The following is a 21,169-nucleotide window of genomic DNA, read 5'->3' as shown; positions in this document are numbered from 1 at the left end:
CTAACAAACTGAGAACTCCTCCTTAATAAACAGAGCTTGATTGGAACCTGCCTGAAATGAGGGCAGGAGATTGGTTTGGCCAGTGATTGAAGGGAGCACACAATGTCCTCTTCCTACTGCCGTGTATCTTCTTGTGGTCTTAGGGGGTCTTGGCCTTCTGGTCACTTCCTCGATGAGGAGAGTTGGGTGCACGCACACACGCACAGACACACATACACACAGAGAGACACATACAACATATACGCACACACACACAGACATATGGCACCAGCGCACATATACATACACACACACATACAGCATGCACACACACCAACACACAGAGACACGCACAGCATATCCACATGCACACACAGACGCAGCACTGACACACATGCACACACGCAGACACATACAGCATGCACACACAGAGACACACACACATACACCCCTCAGAAATTGTCCAGTACAGCCATGGGCAGCTCCTGGTTCCCCTCTGGGAGCTGCCAGTTTCCCCCAGGACAGGCGTGCCTTTGTAGCTCTGCTTGGCATTGAGGTGCTGTGGCCACAGTGGCTGTTGGCACAGGAAGGGGCACTATAGTTCAGTTATCTGTTCTCTGAATGATCAAGGCGCATGTGAACATCTTTCCCGGATCCAGCACTTTGTTCCATTAATTAAAGGGAGAAGTCACATCATCTTCTGGGGTTCACTTTCCTTTCCATTCACTTCCATCACTTTCAGTTCTAAAAATTGAATTTTTTTTTTTTTTCATTTTGCCATGCATATCTCTCAAAGTTTCTGTGATATACTTTTTCATAGGAGTTTTGACTTTCCTGGCCAACCTGGTGATAGAAAATTGTGGGATAAATTTTGATTATTTTGCTTGCTTCTTTCCCTTCCCTGATGTCTCCTTCTAGGTAACTAGAATTTCTACCTCAACCCCATGTGACCTATGCAAGGACATCGTGGACCAACTCACACAGCTTCCACTGAAAGGTGCTCACCTGGCCTGCAAGGGTTTCTACTCACAAACTACTGGATGACAACATAAACAAAAATTTTTTAAAGTACGACAGAGTAAAGAATATTCTACTGTGAATCGGAGTTTTAAAAAAAACTGCAGAAGAAATGGCTTAAAGGCTCCAGTTTGTATTGTTGATAGTTTTAGATAAAGTATTTATCATTTTTTAAAAAGTAAAAACAATTTTGACTTATTTTATTCCATCTAAGTCATAAAAGGCAACTTATTAAGAAAATATAAATAACTATATATAAGAATATATATAAATAAATAAGATATATATAAAGGACTGGCACACCAGCAGAGATGTCAACAGCCTGTTCTCGGTGCTATTTCATCCATCAGAACTGTGCCTCTGTAGTTCTCCTTGGTGCTGACTTTCGAGGGTTGACCAATGCCAAATACCGTTCTTGGGAAAGTCTGCTTTATTTATTCAAGTCACTCTGTTCATTTACCAAAGGCTTTACCTGCTCTGAAAAAATGAGGGCAACAAAAGTTGATGTGTGGGTTTGGGGCCTTGGTGGTTTACGTTTGTTTTTGTTTTTAAAAACAACTCCTTTAAGCTACTCTATATGTTTAACAATTGTTCTCCACTTTCTTGACCAGTACTAGACAGCCTGGTCTTTAGTCCTTGTTACCATTCAACCAAACAGTTCATCTTGAACTGAGGATACCTTAAGCTAGTTTCATTAAATGTTTTCCTTGTCTCCCTCACATGCTCTCATCACCAAGTTCCCTTGTCACTGTGAATTTTACCTGCTATACTGTTAATTCTTTTAGCCCTTTATTTTGGGGATGTCATTGGCATATGAACAGGGTGTATAATTACTGGTGTTGGTCAGGCCCATTTTAATTCTACATGGCAACATTGGACATTAATTCCTAAGCTGGGGCAAGTTTAAATTTCTCAGCTTTTGTTGTTTTTGTTCAAAATACTCTGTATTTTCTTAGTAATTTTTTGATACTTGATCCCCAGATGGCTTGGCCTTTGTACTAAGTGCATTTGTTTTTTGTTTTGTATTTCTTTGCTTTTTTGTAGGTATAAATGGTAGTTCTCTCTCACACACATATACACACACAAATCCCACATGATTATCTTATTACGCACCGATCTGATGATGTGGCAACAAATTTGTTGTCTTGTGACCTGGTGTTCTGTGTACAGAAAAGTGTCACTCTAAGAAAGTGACAGTATTTTATAGAGATATGATGAAAATTTATAAATTTCATATACTTGATTTCATTTATTTTTAGATTGTATAATGCACAGTAAACTTTTAAAAAAAGAGAGAGGGAAAAATTACAAAACATTTTTATTTATTCAAGTGCACAAAAAAGGGTATAGGTTCCATTTTTAAGCTTCTCATTTTGAGATTAGGTATCATGGACTGGACCAAGTACTCGGATAGGAAATGGCAATAACTATGAATTGCAGTAGTATATCGACTAGACCCAGTGTACCCCTGCCTAAGCAAGTGTTCCGTCATGGCTGGCAGAGGCTTTTGAAGCCTTTTGGCCTCCTCGGATCCATTCCTACAAAGCTTATTGAAGCATCCTGTTTTCATGCACAGACCTGGGATGGAGAAACAAGTTTCCTCCCCAGGTGTTCTTGATTTATTTCTTCAACTTGGCCACATTGTGTTAGGCTTCATCAATTAATTGGTAATGAATTAAATAATTAATCTTGATAATACTTCCTCTTACTTGTGGCTCTCTGAATCAGGTTATTGCCTACAACCCAGCATGTTGTGTCTGGGAAGGTTCTTTGTGTAGAATTGTGTTTAGATTCTTGTTGCTGGATTAGGTATTCCAAGCTTCAGCCTCTGCTACAGAATTTGCCCAGCTGGTTCTTCAACCCTCTTCTTTCCTCTCACCCCCATTCCTGCATTGAGCCACAGGGACGTGAAGGTTTAATTGTCAGCACTTGGCAAAAATGAGCAGATTGAGTAGGATTGTTGGGAAGAACTGAGTGTAGAAGGAGCTGGAGAAGACATTCTGAAAGGGCAGTAGATGTGGTCGCTTTTAATAAAAGCAGGGAATATTCCCAGGAATCCAGCAATTCGTGAAATAAAGCCTAGTCTCTCATGACCATCAGAGTGGCGTACCTCCTGGCACTGGTTCTGTGGAGCCTGAAACCTGGATTTGTGTCTTTGGATCTCTGAGGCTTAGGTGAACCCCACAAAAAAATGTGCTAGAGTTGAGTTGTGGGCAATCTTAAAGTGCCGTCTCTTGACATTTTAGATAGAAGTAGTCTCTTTGTAAGATGGCAGAAATGGGTTTGGAGAAGGAAAGGCAATGTAAAATGGGGAAGCCGTTGCCATTCCTTTTCTTTTATATAAGTTGGGATTCAGGATAAGGAAAAATATTTCTTCATGGCTCAGAACAGCTAAGGATTGAGGTTGCAGACAGATTTAGTTGTGACCAAAACCATTCCCGTGTTTGAATTCAACTGGTGACTAAAGTTAAACACGAGACTATTTGGGAAACCTTTTACATTTATCAGTGTTTTCTGGCTGAAAAGTGAGACTTGTAGAGTTAGCTGGTTTGTTAGTTGTCTGGTTTCTGCTGGGGTGTTCATCACTCCTAGCCCTCCCTGCCATGGCTTTTCCCTTGCTGGCATTTGCATACAGAATCACAAGGGCCATTCTAGTATTTAGATCAGCTCACATGTTGATTCCCTTGAGGATGGTTTATTTTTTAAAGGCTAGTTCAGAAAGCTACTGGGACTCGATAACATCCGAGAACTAAAACAGGGACTCTAGTGATTGGTCTGAGTGACTTTATTTTAGTAGAATGCTCACCATATTCTGGGCATTTTTGTTTTTACTGAAACTCAGCGCTCAAGTGTGGATATTGGGAAGCTGCTGGGAGGAGTGGGGGAGGGAGGATGAAGGCTTGACCAGCTTTGACTTAGTCCTCCTGGCCTGAAGGTGAATTAAATGAAGCTGGTTCTGGAAGGAAAAAAGGAAGCTAATTCTCGGGTTAAGATTTGCCAGAGTCAACAGCCTAAGTAAAGCCTTGGGGCTAGAAAGGTTTTCTGAAGTGATTGTATAGACAGACCCCTCCATTACATCTCTCATGTGCTGAATCTAGACCCTCATCTACTGGAACTTCCTCTAAACCTCATGCAAGTATCTAAATTAGGCCCAAGCTTCAACTTTTTTTTCCTCTCAGGAACTAGTTTAAAATAGGAAATTAAAATTTTATCTTGTGTTCTCACAACCTTTAAATCCTCAGAATGTTAGTTAATCCCCATCTAAATTAATAAATGTTATTTAGAAAGCAACATTGTAAACCCACGAGCTGAACTCTTCCTCTGGGTAGAAGGAAGTTGTCCGGGTTGCATTTTGCTGGTTCCCCAACAATGTAAGCCTGAAGGAACATGACTGCAAACGTGTTGTTCTTCCCTTCAGTTCAGAGCACTTGACTTGGCCATCCCTCCTCCCAGTTACTGAGGGGCAGGTGCGATGTTGGAGAGCTTGAAGATGCTGAGAGACAATTTGAGGGACTGTGGTGCTGAGTTAGCTGGGGGGGCTGATGCTTTGTACTGTTCTGGAGTGGCAGCATGGGGTTGCCAGGGCTCTTCTCACTGCTCTTTACGGGGAAATGAGGTTCGCAGTCACTGGGCCAAGGGTAACGGTATGTCCAGTTAGACAAGAAAGGCCTGAAAAATATAATTAGTTCTGATCTGTGTCTGTCTCTGGTTGGCCTGGTCTGCCCCCTCCCTTGATTTTTATTATATTTTGGCCAGGATTATTGTTGAGCAGAAGTGAAGGATGGCTGGCTTTCTTTGTCAGCTGCCCTGAGTCCATGTTGGAAGGAGTCTTAGCTCCCTTTGGGCATGTTATTAAAGGTATTCCTGCATTAGGCCCTCATATATAATATATTCCTGGTCATTTTTCCTTGAGTCATATTCTCTGGAACATATTCTTAGTCCATCTTCACCTTCAGTAGATCCATCGTCTCTGGAGGGGCTATGAACTGTTGGATCCTTAGAGTAGCCCTGCTTTGCCCAAGTTGATAACCATTGGAGACTTAAAGCTTCATCCTGGGGCTTGGATGCAGTCCGCAAAGGGAGAGCAGCAGAACCTCAGTGTCCTCTCCAAAAACCAACAGACGGACCCCAGAAACTTGATCTTGTTTTGATTTTTTACCAGCTTTGCCTGCCTGTAGTCTACTGGATGGAGAAAGCCTGTCACATTGGCAGGAGTGCCTCCTTTTTTCCTTTCTGCTCACCTTCTGGCCCCCAGCTCCCTGTGAAGGCCCTGGCAGTTCCCTTAAGCCTTAGGCGATGTTGACGTGACCACAACTTGGTACAGGGCGCTGCTGGACACTTCCCACCTGTTTTCTGGCATAACTGGAAGAGGCCCTCCCCCTCACTGTGGGGAATGGCGAAACAGGATTGGTCTGAACCCTGTGGGATATTTACACAGTTGATTTGGGCTTAAGAGCAAAAGACCAGTTTTTAAGATGGTGCTATTATCAGCTTTTAAAAGAAACTTAATATCAAGAGGGAAATTGTCCCCTCTCTCCTTCCTATAAAGTTGGTGCTCTCCTTGCTCCCAGGTGCTAAGCTGTGGATAGATGAGCTTGGAATCATCACATCTCTCTGCACAAAGTAGGTCTATTGTTCCTTTCCTTTTTGGCCTCCTTTGTTAAGGAACATCGAGTTTCAAGGTATCAACACTTATCTCCAGCCTCAGTGACCAGACACCGATCTTCCTCTTCTAGGTCCTTCCCCCACCTCCTCCTGGCCAAAAGCTATTAGGTGATATCTCTGCCCTTCCCAGTAGGCCCTCCTCTTTCCTGCACTCAATTCCAGTGGGCTAGAAGGAAAAAAATCAGTCTCTGTGACTTGTCATTATAGCACTAAAATGGAAAAGGACTCCTTAAGTTAATATATGTTTATCTTAAGATATTGGGAGTCCTACACACACACACACACACACACACTGCACAGCCCTTTGAATGGTGGCTGATTGTTTCACAAACATGTTGGATGAGTTACCATTTTTGTTTATACTCTACATCTTAAAAAAATGTGTACACATACACATATTCTCTCTCTCACACACATACACACTGACTTGAGTATTGCTGTACAGGATATTACTGTGGCTACTAGAACATAACACCTAAGATTAAACTGAATTATACTCCCAGTACATGCTATTTGTGAAACTCTTTAGGGATTGAAAAAAATTTTTTCACTCCTTGAAGGAAAAATGTGTGTGTTACTTTAAATGCTGACAAATAATTAAGATATATTGAACATTATTATCCCTTCAGGTTGCCCTGTGACTCTAAGGCACATCTATTTGCTTCACTGAGATCAGCCTTTCAAAAAGGTGCTTTATAAGAACAGGGGAAGGGAAAAATATCTTTATTAGCTCATGAGAGAATTAGGGGTTTGAAGTCCCTTTAGCTAAATGGTCAAGTTTTGGTTTTATGAAAACACTTTGGTCTTTGTTCTTTCCAGTTGGTTTTTAGATATGGGATTTAGAGCTATCGAAGAGCAGAGGATTGTTAAAGGAAATGAAACGGGTCATGAAATTACATTGTTTGGGAATTGATTTGTGAAACTTTGAAGTTAACTAAACCAATCCCTTTCCCAGAATGGATGAAAAACACCTCCCCACACACACACACTCCCCACGTCTTGCTTAGGACATGTGCTATGGGATGTTTCCTAGTCAATAGTAATTAGTTTATGCTTTAGCCTATGAATTTGTGACTTATTTAAAATTCAAATTGTTTCCCTTAATTTATGTCATACATTGTCATTCCGTTCATTTTTAGTAGGAAGTAGTTAATCCTGATCCTTTTTCCCCTTTCATGTTTGTAATTAATTCTTCACAGTTCAGAATTTAAAAGATTTTTCCCTTCTGTTTCAGTTCCTCATGTTGATCTTAATTTGTAATTGAGAAGACGCTTTTAAGTTTTGCCTTTATATTAAAAATCTATTTTAAATGTATCACTATTTTGCTTCCCTCTTCAGCCTGTTTGTTTAAGCATCCTTTCCCATGGGAAATCCCTAACATTCTCCATTTCCACCTCTAGACTCAAAATAAAATATTTATTTTCACTTGTATCTGTTTTTAATGGGAACTTTAATTCAGTATCAAAATTAGATGATAGGAATGTGATGGCTCATTTTCTTATCACAGATCCCTATGTTATAATGTCCATACTTGAGAAGACCACATGGGACCTTTCCCCTCTCTCCAACCCTCTCACCACTCCAGATAAATAAAAACTGGGTGCTCTAATGTGATTGGATCACGCCATCTCACACATGTGCACACACACACGCATCCAAACCCAGGGCTTACCTGGCAGCCTTTTTTTTTAATCCTCACCTAGGCGATATTTTCCCCTTCCTCCTTAACCCCAATAAAGCTGCCTTAAAATTAAACATGTAGATGGAACCCTGACTGTATTTTTCTCTCTTACACAATACTCTCGCGTTCTCTGAACCTGTCACTGATGGGGAAGTCATACTTGGGGCTCACTTTCAGCCATTGGGTCCATTGCCTTTGGTAGGATGGGAATCCAGCAGCTTCCTAGAGCCCATCCCAACTCCTCCCTAAAGGAAATGGAAATGGAGCCTGAGAAGTAAAGCAGGAAGCCGGTCTGCCTGCACTGAGATTTGAGGGAGATCCCTAATGGCCTCATGAGCTTCCCTCACTGGGGAAGGCTGACCTGTTGCCTTCTCATTTCCCGCCTTCAGGTCTTCCAGCCACTGCCCCTGCTCTGTCCAAGGTCCTCCTGAGACAGATGGGCATTTCTGGTCTGGGATGGAGGGAAGACTAGCCAGTGTTTTTGGAAGTCTGCTCTCACTTGACTGAGAGTCTGCTTTCTGTCCAGGGAGTGTGAAACTGGATTCTCTGTGGTTGCTCTTGGGGCCCTGGGAGGGACGGGGCCCAAGCCGGCCTTTCTTCTAACTACAGAGGAGTGTTATAAAGGCATCTTGGAAAAAAAGACATTTATTCCAAATTCACAAGAACCTTCCTAGCACAGTACCTGGAGAACCACTTCCCTGAGGGAACCGAAGCAGAAATGGAAAGGAAAGTTTGCAGGTGGTGGAGAGCACCCAAAGGGAGAATACAAGCATCACATGGGGCTTGCCACCCCATTCACAGCATCATCTAGTAGCATACATTCAAGTAGACAGGGAGGCAGAAATCCAGAGCCTCTACTGCCAAAACAACCTGGGCAGAGACATGCACCCTTGGCTCAAGGCCACCTTCACCCTGCTTCCCCAAGCACCCTCTTAGCTTAGGGATCCTGGGGCCAACATCATGGCACCCCTTTTGGGTTTCAGCTGCCCCCACAATGTTGGAGGAGACTTGACAGACCTCAGAGGAGAGCCCAGCTCTCAGGTTGGAGGGTGGCCCCCAGTGTCCCAAGAGCCTTTTGCCAGCCCTATTCTACCTTTTCCTCTCGCCTCTGGCCCACCTGGCATGGGATCTCACAAGACCTGTCTGCCCGCTTTTGTAGCTAAGGAAGTGACTTGTCCAAGGCCACATAGCAGGCTCACAGCCTCTGGGGCCAGGGAAGGAGAGGAATCGGGGAGGGAAAAGGCCTTCCTCCTGCTGGGCCCAGACTGGGCTGAAATGACCCAGGCATCCCCCGCCAGTCCTAGGATGAGGGTTGCTGCTGCAGAAGACCTGAGGTCTGAAAAATCCTTTCTTCCCCTCCCCCCTTCCCCTCCTCCCATAGTCACTGGGGTGAGTGCTAGCAGGGAGCAGACAAGGTGGACTTCCTCCTTAGCAGAGATGCTCATGCCTGGGGAGCGTTCAGCTGGAACCTGGCCTCCTCAGAGATGCCGTACTGCTCCAGGGGGTCCTGGGGGAGAGAAGAGTCTCCAGGGAACATCCGCAGAGAGCCATTCCATAACCCAGGGGGAGAGGAAGGAGGGACTCGCTTTTCACTAACTAGGTACCAGTACAGTTCTTGTTTCCACACTGAATTTGGGGGACACAGATGGGGGGGGTGAGGATGTGGGGGGGTTGCAGTTCAAAATCCCATGGTTTCCCATTTGTAAATGAAGGCCAAAATGAACTTTCAGAAATAGTCCATAAAGAGGACTGAGGTTAAATAATCCTGAAGGAGGTGAGTGCAGACCACCGAGGGTCAGGTGGCAAGAATTATGGTGCTCTGTGTCCAGGAACAGAGCCCCTCCTGCAAAGCTCCAGATCTAAACCTTTGTCCCTCCTATTATCTTGGCCCGCCGACCAAGGGTGTTTGGGAAAGCCATCAAAGCCCAGGCCTCACAACCAGGATCAAAGTGTAACAGAAACCTGGATTTCAAGATGATAAGGTCCCCTCCTGGGATACTAACCTTTCCCGTCATCTTCCGGATCTCATTCCTATAAAAGATGAGGCTTCTCCGCATGAACTCATAGCTGGGAAGCAAGAAGCACAAAGAAGGGGAGTCAGGGAGGCTGTGGGTTCCTAGACAATCTTAATAGAATTAGACAGCTTAATAACAAAAAGGGGACTGCTAATGTCCACACACCTCCACGAGACCTGCGGCTCTGAAGGAAAGGTGCCCAGAAGACCCAATTTCAGGTATGTGTTTAGCTTGTGCCTGCTTCTCTGCACCTCCCCTCTCCCCCCCAGACACCCTTCCCCTGCCACAGAATACCCATTCTCTACCACATTAATGAAAGTCTCGAGGTCTACCATCAACTCTACATCTCTTCACCCAGCCCCCAAACCCACCTCGCTCTTCTCAGGGCATCAATCCACTCCTGACATTGCTCCTCACTGCTGCACTCAAAGTAGTACTTCCTGTCGGGTTCCTCAATGAAACCTGTTAGCGCAAGAGAGAGGGGGCCCTCTGAGCCGGGAATAGCCAACAGCAAGCCTGGCCGAGGGGTACCACACTGGGCCACCTGCCAGGGCAGCAGCCGGGAAGCAACCCTGACGACAAGCCTTTCCTGCTTCCTCCCCAAGAACATCTGGAGTTGGAAGCTGGCCCAGAGCAGAAGCAGCTGTCATAGACGCAGGTCTTCACGCATCTAGATCGGAAAAAGTCTCTCCTAGGAAAGCGTGAGCAGCTGAGGGGAGACCTCCCCAGCCTAGAAGCAGTGCAGGACATGGTGATTCTCAATACAATTCTCTTTCAACCCTGGACCAAGGCTGGTCCAAGAGGTGGAGATGACCTCGGCAACGTGAGGGGACCAGCTTTCCATGAGTTTGCACGTGCCCAGGATTCAAACACAACAGGAGCTCCATACCACAGCTTGGAGAACCAGCCACCACCGGTCATAAAGAAGGGAAGGGAGGCTAAGAAACAGGCGTGGTTCATCAAATATACAGGATGGAACAAAGAGAACTGAGAGAGGAAATAGGAGCAACAGCAGAGCCCTGTCAGATGTATGCAGAAGGTAACAAAAATGGCCCCAAGTTAGGAGAGGCAAGATGACAGAAAGCTGACAGCCTGACCTTTCTGCTCATTCTCTGACCCCTGACTGTCATAGCCACAAAGATAAGAGCAACAAACAGAAATACGACCACTTCACTTCTATTTTTGTCCTGTTTCCTCTACAAAGTAGATCCTTTGGCCTGGAAAGGGAAGAACAAAAATGAACTGAACCAAACTCAGGATAAGTGAGATGAATCAAATCACCAGCATAGATGAATGGTATCCCAGAAATGAAAGCATTGGCTTTCTGGACTACTGCTGCTCATAGAAGTCATGGAGAACGGAGTTGTTGGGCCTGGAAATGGGCAAACAGCCTGGTTTTCAAACTAGAAGAATTAGATATTTTATTATTTTTTAAAATGTTTTAAGTAGCTTTTATTCAGTAGCAGAACAGAAAAGATACTTTGCATGCAAATATAGGCAGAAAAACAATACATAACCTCTCAAAGTAATAACAAGAAAGATAAGGTAGACACTTTGAAAGTGTGGTGAGTTACTTTGATCCCTAACAAAAATCCTTATCACAAGAATAATGTGAGATAGAGAAATGGTCATTCCTAGGAGACAGCCTGGTGAGTTCTAGTCCTAAGTCATTAACATTTTTGAAAGGGTTACTAGAAAAAGAACTAGGCAATCATCCTGCACCATTGTGCACAGTGACAGTAGTGTTATAATGATTATCAGATGTGAAAGATCTGGCTACTATGATTGCAATGATCCAAAACAATTCCAAAATGGTATCCATCTCCAGAGAGAGAGAGAGAACTGATCAATTCTGAGTGCAAAGTGTTTTCTTTCTTTCTTTTTTTTTTTTAAATGATTTAGCTAATATGGAAACGTTTTGCATGGTTTCACATGTATGGCTGATAGCACACACAGCTTGCCTTCTCAATGGGTAGGGAAGGGATGAGAGGGAGGGAGGGAGGGGGAGAGAATTTAGAATTCAAAATTTGAAAAGCCAAGATTGCTAAAAATAAGGGAAAAAATGAAAGAATTACTAGACCGGCAGACAATAGTAAGACTAAACAAAATGAAATTTAACAAGAGAAAAGACTTACATATGAGTTTTAAATGTGCTGAGACACAAATATAATAAAAGTGACAATACTCCCTAAACTAATCTATTTATTTAGTGTGATACCAATCAAACTCCCAAAAAACTATTTTAGTGACCTAGGAAAAATAACAAAATCCATCTGGAAGAACAAAAGGTCAAGAATTTCAAAGGAACTAATGAAGAGAAAAGCAAATGAAGGTGGCCTAGCTGTGCCAGATCTAAAACTATTTTATAAAGCAACAGTCATCAAAACCATTTGGTACTGATTAAGAAATAGAGCAGTTGGTCAGTGGAATAGATTAGGTTCACAGGACAAAATAGTCAATAACTATAGCAATCTAGTGTTTGACAAATCCAAAGGCCCCTGCTTTTGGGATAAGAATTCACTATTTGATAAAAAAAAAAAAAAAAACTGCTGGGAAAATTGGAAACTAGTATGGCAAAAACTAGGCAATGACCCATATGTAACACCCTATACCAGTTCAGATCGAAATGGGTTCATGATGTAGACATAAAAGAGTGATACTATAAACAAATTAGAAGAACAAATGATAGTCTACCTGTCAGATCAGTGGAGACAATTTTCAGATTAAAATTAAATTAAATAAAATTAAAACTATATGTAGTCACATGAAAAGACACTCCAAATCACTAGTGATCAGAGAAACGCAAATTAAGACAACTCTGAGATATCGCTACACACCTTTCAGATTGGCTAACATGACAGGAAAAGATAATGACGAATGTTAGAGGGGATGTGGGAAAACTGGGACACTAATACATTGTTAGTGGAGTTATGAATTGATCCAAAAATTCTGGAAAGGAATCTGGAGCTATGCCCAAAGGGTTATCAAACTGTGAATACCCTTTGACCCAGCAGTGTTTCTAGTGGGCTTATATCCCAAAGAGACCTTAAAGGAGGGACAGGGACCTGTATGTGCAAAAATGTTTGTGGCAGCCCTTTTTTGCAGTGGCAAGAAACTGGAAACTGAAAGGATACCCATCAGTTGGAGAATGGCTGAATAAATTATGGTACATGAATATTATGGGATATTATTGTTTTATAAGAAATGACCAGCAGGATGATTTCAGAGAGGCCTGGAGAGACTTACATGAACTGAAGCTGAGTGAAACAAGCAGGATCAGGAGATCATTATACATGGTAACAAGGTTACTATAGGACAATCAATTCTGATGGACGTGGCTCTCTTCAATATTGACATGACTCAAACCAGTTCCACTTATGCAGTAATGAAGAGCCATCTACACCCAGAGAGAGGACTATGGGAAATGAGTATGGACTCATATAACTCTCTGTTATTTGCTTGCATTTTGTTTTCTTTCTCAGTTTTTCTTTTCCTTCCTTCTTGATCTGACTTTTCTTGTGCAGCAAGATAACTATAAATATGTATACATATATTGGATTTAACATGTATTTCAACATATTTAATACGCAGTAGTAGTCACCTGCCATCTGGAGAAGGGGGTGGGAGGAAGGAGGGGAAAATTTGGAACGAAAGGTTTTGCAAGGGTCAATGTTGGAAAAATTACCCATGCATATGCTTTGTAAATAAATAAATAAATAAGAAAAAAAGAAATGTGCTCAGACAACAAGTGTCAGTACTTTAGTGAGCCACATATTCTAGGAGGTCAGACATATGACATGCTCAAAAACTGATCCAAAAGATGCATAATAGAGTCGGGGTTTTTTGGATTTTTTTTTTTTGGGGGGGGGGGGTTTGGTACTACTCTGTGGCTACTTTTTTCAGAAAGGTCCCTGTGGGGATGAGACCAGGATGATTCCAGTGCCATAAAAGGAAATGAGAATGTTGGAAGCATAGTGGCTGTTTTAAAGTGTTTCCTGAACTGTCACTGAGGAATGACTGGGTGTTTAGGTTCAGACAATAGAGTAAGAACAGGAGGCATGACTATTATAGAATGAGCTGGCTAAGGGGAGGATATTCCAGAAAGATTATAGGTTATGATTTAGAAGCTGCATCGATGATGGGGTAGATGGCTTCTAAGGGCTCCTCCAATTCTGAGATTCAGTGCCTAGACACACCTAGCAGGATTTAAAGCCTCAACAAATTCCCCTTCCAAAGTATCTTTACTGTAAAAAAGACATCTAGAAAAAGGCAATGCTTTAGTCCAAAGAGAAGGTTCAAAAGGCAGAATTATAGCTGTGTATGGAAGCGGTCTTGAGATCCGAGAGTTTCCGAGCTGATGATTTAGCCCAATCCCCTCATTCCAGGGGCTCCTGGAGGGGAATGATTTGCTCAGGGATAAACATGCTGTCACAATTTTGAACCCTGGTTCTCTGTGGTTCCCCTCTGTCCCCACCCTATCCCCATCACACCTTGGTGACCTTCCAGCCTGCTGTGCCAGGCCAGCTTTACTGTACTGTGGGCACCTCCTACAAGGGAATATAATCTGATGGCCGAGAAAGGGCATTATCCCAGGTGTTAAGTGGGGGAAAGGGTTACTGGTCCTCCCGAAGAACCGGGGCAATGAGGTGAGTCCCTGTGAAGGTGTAAGGCCTGGGGACATCCCCAGGTGGGTGCCCCGGCTGCAGCGGGCCAAGGCTGAGAGCTCTAGGCGCCCTTGAAAAGAAGGAGAGCCCTGGGTGCGGCAGATCTCTCCTACAAAGGGCACTTGTTTCTTGGGAGGACTGGGAGGAGCCAGCCTGGAGCCTCTGTTATCGCAAGGTCAAGCCACCCAGGCAGGGCAGTCTGGGCTGAGGGTGAGGAGCTGGGCTGGGCCAGGATCAAAGGCCCTGAGCAGAGGTTGGGGCAATGCTGGGGGAAGAGGTGGGGCTCAAGCGGCTCAGTTCCTCTTCCCCTGCCAGGCATATGGGGGACCCCCGAATGGCCAAGAGGAAACAGAGAGCCCTGCAGCGCCCTTCCCCAAGGTTCGAGAGCTTTCCAGGTCCTGGCTCCACACAGATGAGGTGCCAGGATGTCCAGGAGCCCACCTCCCCCCAGGCATCCTTCCAGACTCACTGATAGAGAAGCCACTTGGCTCTTCCTTGGTAATCCGGCAATGTTCCAGAAGCAGGGCTCCAATGGGCTGGCAGGCCAGAACAGAGGAAAAAGGAGAAAGTTCAGTTAAGCAGCCCTGGCTTGGGACCCAGCAATCTGGACAGAACAAGAAATCATTCCATCTAGAAGTGTGAGATGTAACCCCGAGAGGCTGACAGATGTGAGGGCCTCTGGGAAGAGCCGGGATGCCAGCTCCCTGCGGGCACTGAAGGCCCAACAGGCTGCAGCAGGGGCACTGTGCACAGTGCTGGGACCACAGCCAGGCTCATCCCTGTCATCCCTGATGTAGTCAGGCTTTCTGCAGGGGATCCCCAAGGGGAACGGCCACCACGCTAATGGTATAAGCTGGGCCCGCAGGACACCCCGGGCCAGCCCCAGGCTCGGGGCTGAGGAAGGAGGAGGGGCACACTCCTCAATCAGATCTGTCAGAGTCATTCAGTTGGTGGGTCACAGGGCTAGGATCCACCTGCAGCTTTCACCTCCTTTGGGCCCCCTTGCATCCTAAACTCCCCCTCCCCCCACCCAGCAGGTGCTTGGCCCTTATGGAGGGCAGCTGGACTAGGGCTTCTTTGTACTAGGCCCATCCCCAGTCACACGTCTCCCATGACCTTGAACTGCCCTAAGGAAGGGGGGAGGGGAGCCTGGAGGTGAGGCTGGAGGGATCCCTGTGACTCACCTAGAACAACACCCGAGAGGGCAGATAATGAGGAGGAGGATCATGGGAAAGAACAATGACACGGGAGCTGGATGTGCCCAGACCTGCCAAAGCCTGGTTCTGGGGCCCCAGCGAGTCATTTCCCTTTTCTGAGTCCCATTTTTAATTGCTCCCCATCTGAAATTTTCTGGGTGATGTCTCCAGGAAATGCTAAAAAAAAATGCCCACCCATCATGGTGGGAGAAATAGAAAGAAGCTCCTCATGAGGCTCCTGCTAGGAGGCGGCCTGGGCTACTTTGGCCAGAGGGAGCCCCACATCACCCCGCCTCCCTCTGTGGCCAGGCCCCGATCTCTAAAGGGAGCTCGGATCCCTGCAAGTCAATGCAGTGACCATGACGCCCTCCGTTTGGAGGGAGAGGCCTTGGGTTCAAATCCTAGGTTAAGTACTAGGGGCACACAAGAGGGCACAACCGTTGGCACACTTCATTTCTTCTGAGAAAAGAAGCCTGTGGGGAAGAAGGCACTTGGCGCCTTCTGGGACCTAGCTCTTCACTTGCTGGCCCTGACCTTCCATGCCCTCCAGGGCTCTGGAGGAGGGCACTGCCCCAGTACCCACGTGTGCTACGAGCCTGGGGCCCAGGTGACTTCTGCCACATACATAGTCCCACCTACCGCTTGGCCACAGCATCTGGATGGCCCAGGTGAAGGGAGGAGTGTCTCAAATCCTACCCCCAGGCAAGGAAGCCTGCCCCAAGGGCGCCTTTTTACTCAATGAGTTTTTAAAAAACCTAGCTCCAATAAAACATTTCCAAAGATTCTTTAACTTTCAGAAATATTTTCATCATGCACACTGGGGAAATTCTCCATGTTTTCTAAAACTGTCTTTGAGAGACTGCTTGGGTGGTGACTGAGAACATATAAAGCAAGGGAGCTTAATCTTTTTTTGTTAGTTTTTTGTCTTTGGAGCCCTTTGCAAAAAAGATGTTTTTAATTGAATAAAAATAAAAACCACAGGGTTACAAAGAAAACCAATTATGTAGAAGCATAGTTATAAAAATAAACAATAACCTAAAACACCGGACACATCTACAAGCCCACAAACTCCAATGGGAGTTGATAGCTTGATAGCTTGCCTTAGCCAATGATTCTCAAAGTATGGTCCAGAGGATCCTGGAAGTCTCTGAAACCTTTCAGAGGGTATACAATTTAAAATTAGGTTTTTTCCTAACATGATAAATATATATAAATATAATCCACATAAACAACTCTTTGGACAGATGCTCATTAATTTTTAATAGTATAATACTGAGAGCAAAAGTCTGAGAACAACTGGTTTAAGGGAAAGAGCATTAAAAGCCTTCCCAAGCCTTTTCTTCCCCCTCAAGCCTTCTGCACATTCCCTGACCTTTCTCAGGAGAGGCCCTCCTTTACTTAATGCACTCTTCTCACTACTCTTTTCCCAAATAACCCTCTGACACCATTCCCTCTTCTCCTCTACTTCTATCTTCAACAAAAAGGGCCCATCTCCCTATCAGGGCTGGCTCCCTAACAAGTTCCCAGCTCCTTCCATCTCCCCTAGCAGATTTCCTCCTCAATCTCTCTCTTGACATTTTTACCTCTCCACATGGCTCCTTCCAGACTCTCTTCAAACATGACCAAGGTTCCCCAACTTTAAAAACCTTTCACCCACCTTACTCTGCCCTCAATTTATCATCCTTTATCTTTGCTCTCCTAGAACTTTAGGAAAAAGTTGTCTGCTCAATATTATACTTCTTTACTCCTCAGTCACCTCTTAATCTGGCTTTTGCTCATCACTCAAATGAAACGGTTCTCACACATCTTGTTCATGATTTCTTAATCGCCAAATCAAATGCCAATAAACTATAGCTATAGCTAACTGGCAGAGTGGACAGAGCAATGGGCCCCCAAGTCCAAAAACCTAAATTCATATGGAGTCTGGAAGCAGATTTAAACATTCTACTTTCATTTTTTTTGTTTTTTCTTTCTCTTGGTTTTCCCTTTTTATTCTGATTCTTCTTTTACAACATGACTAATGTGGAAATGTGTTTAATATGATAGTACATGTACAGTCTATATTAGATTGATATAGGGGGAAAAAAACAGAAGAGGGGAAAAATCTGTAACTCATAAAAAGAAAAAAACACTTACAAAAGTGAATTTTGAAAACTATCTTTACATTAATTGGGAAAAAAAACCAAAATACTATTTTTTTAAAGGAAAAAAGAAAAAAATCTGGATTCAGACATTTCCTAGCCATGTGACATTGGGCAAATTACAGGGTTAACCCTGTTTGCCTCACTTTCCTCATCTGTAAAATAAGCTGGAGAAAGAAGTGCAAACCGCTCCAGTAACTTTGCCAAGAAAACCTCAAATGGAGTCACGAAGGGACAGACATGACTGAGATGAGTGAAAAGCAAGAGATTAAAAAGTCAAATACAATGGTCTTTTCTAATTTTCATTCTTCTTGACCTATCTGTTGCAAGTGACCACTCTTTCTTCTGGATAGTCCCTCTTCTCCCAGTTTTGGCTGGGAGCTAACCACTTCTCCTCAATCTCCTCGGCACACCCTCTGACTGCATTGTGGTTAGCTCATTTTCAACAGGTCAACAACTGAATTTATTATCTTTCCACACAAGGGGCTCTTAACCTGGAGTCTGTAACTATAAAAAAAAAAATTATTTTGATAACTTTATTTCAATATAATTGATTTCTTTTGAAATCTTGTTAATTTATATTATGTACTTAAAATCATTATTCTAAGAGATGCATAATGCCCCCAAATGTCAAAAACTCCTTGCCCTAAATCATCTCCTTTTCAAGTTTCCCTATGTCTGCGGAAGGCCTCATCAAACTTCTAATCTCCCAGGTTTGCGACTCAGCATTCTCTTGGACTCCTCATTCATACTCATCTCACATTTCCAACCAGTCATCATATTTTGCTCTTTTTCTCTTCACAATATTTCTCCATTCTTATTCTTCTCTCTATTCATAACATATCCTGTTCATTTGGGTCTTCATCACATCTCCCCAAAATTACTACATCAGCCCCTCATTGGATTCAATACCTCAAACTTCTCCCCATTGTAGGCCATCCTATATACTGTTTGCCACTGTTTACCAAGAATGTCAACGTGATTCCCATATTTAACTACGTCTAGTGGTTTTACTGGCTGATATAAACCACATAACTGAGCTTTTAAAGTTCTTTTACAACCTGGCTTTATTCTATACTAGAAATATAGAAACAGAGCACCTATGGATCTGTCTGGGTCACATACTGATTTAGAAAACCATCGAGTAACATCATCTATGTTGTTATATTTCTATTTATTTTGTTCAATATTTTTTCCCAAATGAATGTTAATCTGGTTGGAGCGCTACTCAGGAGTGTTGTGGGCCAAGTATGTGACACTCTGAATCAGATGATATTATTGCTAAGGTTTTTTTCTGGATCAAAATATTCTAGGAACAACGGTCCCCTTTGCTTAGAAACTCCATGGTGCTATATATATAGGGAAACACTTGGAAAAAATTTCAGATTATCAGAGACCGTGGCCCAGGAGCCTCCTACCTCTGCTTCATCTGTCCGGAAATAAAAGAGGAAATTCACCACCAGCTTCACCAGTCTCCGTTTCACCACTGGGGGAAAGATCAAAAAAGAATGTGGAAGTTGGGTGTTGCAGGGAAGTCCCGGAGAGCCTCAAGCACCGCAGGTAAGATCGGGCTTCTCCCCCAAATATTAGCATCCTTTATTAGAATTTCCCTAACCTTCCCTAGTCCGGGGAAAAACACATTGTGTCTTGGAGAGCAGAGTCTGATCTTGGGGGCTGGCAGAACAGGAATAAAACTAAGTGGAAAATCCAAAAAATACAATTCCTGGCCCCTACACCCTCCTCTCATCCCAGAGGGTGGAAGTCCTCGAGCCCCAGTTCCTACTGTGGCCCCTCAGGAACGCCGCGACCCAAACCAAGGACAAAGGCCCTCTAAAAGGAGGAGTCCCATTCAAAGGCAGAGAAGGAAGTGGGACCATCTGGAGGGAGCAGGCCTGGGGTGGAGTGGGACGGGCCCTAGGGTGGAGGACCTTCTCTGGGAAGTCTGAAAGAGAGGCGCCGGGGAGGTTCTCCAGGGCAGGGGGCCCGGGGAGCCGGGGGTGTCACACTGTGAGATTCTGTCTGGGGGTGCTTGGCTTGTTGGGACAGCGACCCCTGGAAGCCCCATCATGTCTGATTCTTGTGACCCTCCGGGGTGGCCCTGACAGATCCAGGGGCGGGTTGCCATTTCCTTCCATTTGACAGATGAGGAGACTGAGGCAAACAGGAAGCATCCTCTGAGGTCGCCCTGGAGCTCCTGACAGAGAATTCTTGATTCCCAGGGCTTATCTACTGCGCCGCCTTGGAGGTGACTGACCCCATCACTTGTTTGTTGGGGGAGGGGGTTGCAAGGCCATGTGAGAGCCTGCCCCCCGCCTCTATATAACCATGAAGATTAGATGGAGGTGGGAGACGCACTAGGGAAACCTTCCTGGATCAGGAAGGGGGTCGGGGCTAACAGACTGAGGGAGGAGAAAGTTAACATTTAGAGCAGGGGGCACCCCTAGACCACCTTGCGGAATCCCTTTGCTTTATAGAGGAGGCAACTAAGAGGTTAAAGTTCAGATATCAGTCACTATTCGAACCTGGGGTTTCTGAGGGACAGAAAGCCCGGCAAGCGCGTGGCCCTCGGGCCTGAAGGGGGGCGAGGCTGTAGCTGCGGGGAAGGAGGCCATGAAGGGGACTGGCCACATGCCCCGGGACTAACTAAGCCGGGGACTCAGTCTGCGCCGCGGGGCCGAGGAGCTCGCGGGGACCCGGGGCCGAAGTCGGGCTTAGCCTGGGGAGGTGCAAGCTGTGAGCCCACAGTGTGCGCACAGTCAGGACCGGGCAGGCGGGATGGTGGGGGGCGAGGCCCATAGGCTGGGGAGACTGCACAGGAGGGGTGAGGCTGGAGACCGAACAAAGGGCTGTCCCTGGGGGAAGGTTAAGGCAGGAGGGATGGGGAGGGGAGACGAGGGGAGGGGAGACGAAGGGGGGAGGGGGATTGAAGGGGAGGGAGACCGATGGGGGAGGGGGCCAGGGAGGGGAGACGGGGGGGAGGGGAGACGAAGGGGGGAGGGGAGACGATGGGGGAGGGGGAGCTGAGGGGAGGGGACCCGAAGGGGGAGGGGACTAAGGGGGGGGGAGACGAAGGGGGAAGGGGGACGAAGGGGGAGGGGAGAGGGGGAGGGGAGACTGATGGGGAGGGGAGACCGATGGGGGAGGGGGAAACGAAGGGGGAGGGGAGACTAATGGGGAGGGGGAGACTGAAGGGGGGGAGGGGAGACTGATGGGGGAGGGGGAGACTGAAGGGGGGGGGGGGAAACTGAAGGGGGGAGGGGGAGACTGAAGGGGGGAGGGGGAGACTGATGGGCTGGGAGTTGACCCTGGGGATCATATAAGGGGCAAACGGGCGGGGCTTCCCCGGGGGCGGGGCTGGGCGGCTCCGGCCCCGGCAGAGATGGGCAGCCCCTAGGGCCGGAGTCACTGCCTCCAAGGCCCCCGCCCCGCCCGGCCTCCCTTTCATTCTCACCGCTGCCCTTTTTGGGGACCCGCATCCCGATCTCCGCCGCCTTCTCTGCGGGCTGCCGGGACAGCGCCTGGAGCTCCTTCTCGTTATACCGCATCTCGACCACGAAGAAAGGCGGGCGGGGGGAGGGGACGCCGCCGGTAGGGATCCGGCTGGCCCGCCCGGCCTCCTGGGACCCGGCGTCTCGGACGCCTCGCCCGCCCCCCCCCTCCTTTCTTCCACCCCTCGGACTGCGCTTTGTTCGTCGCCAGGGAGCCCAATAAAGTTTCAGAGGAAACCCGCACACAATAAAGTTTTGTTGATCCTGAGTTGCGCGCGCACCCGCTACGGTCGTTTCTTCCTTGATTTCTAAAGACCCGGATG

The 21,169-nt window shown here is 45.8% G+C and overlaps 2 protein-coding genes across 7 annotated transcripts in view; one reads left to right on the top strand and one right to left on the bottom strand.

Moving 5' to 3' along the window:
* DOT1L (DOT1 like histone lysine methyltransferase) overlaps window positions 1-4,388 on the top strand; it is a 115,381-nt gene extending 110,993 nt beyond the window's left edge. For all 5 annotated transcript variants that reach the window (XM_031948107.1, XM_031948106.1, XM_031948108.1 and 2 more), the window contains one exon: window positions 898-4,388. Coding sequence is in view for 1 of the 5 variants with exons in the window: in XM_031948108.1 (XP_031803968.1) it covers window positions 898-905 (8 nt within the window). In the remaining 4 variants the exon portion in view is untranslated. The remainder of the gene's footprint in view (window positions 1-897) is intronic.
* Window positions 4,389-4,912: 524 nt separating this feature from the next.
* Window positions 4,913-20,939, bottom strand: PLEKHJ1 (pleckstrin homology domain containing J1). 2 transcript variants are annotated; one of them, XM_031948115.1, is made up of 6 exons: window positions 20,810-20,939; window positions 18,777-18,844; window positions 14,491-14,557; window positions 9,729-9,819; window positions 9,346-9,409; window positions 4,913-5,827 (listed from the first exon to the last, which is right to left on the bottom strand). In XM_031948115.1, exons 1-6 carry the CDS (start codon window positions 20,901-20,903, stop codon window positions 5,729-5,731), a joined length of 483 nt encoding a protein of 160 aa, XP_031803975.1. In that variant the 5' UTR covers window positions 20,904-20,939; the 3' UTR covers window positions 4,913-5,728. The 2 variants fall into 2 exon arrangements, with proteins under 2 accessions (XP_031803975.1, XP_031803976.1); XM_031948116.1 differs by lacking the exon at window positions 4,913-5,827 and adding an exon at window positions 6,236-8,849.
* Between the last annotated feature and the right edge of the window lie 230 nt (window positions 20,940-21,169).

The sequence above is a fragment of the Sarcophilus harrisii genome, chromosome 1 (genome assembly GCF_902635505.1).
Source record: "Sarcophilus harrisii chromosome 1, mSarHar1.11, whole genome shotgun sequence".
Taxonomy (NCBI): Eukaryota; Metazoa; Chordata; class Mammalia; order Dasyuromorphia; family Dasyuridae; genus Sarcophilus; species Sarcophilus harrisii.
Note: the sequence above shows the minus strand (reverse complement) of the source record. Positions and strands in the feature narration are given on the sequence as shown.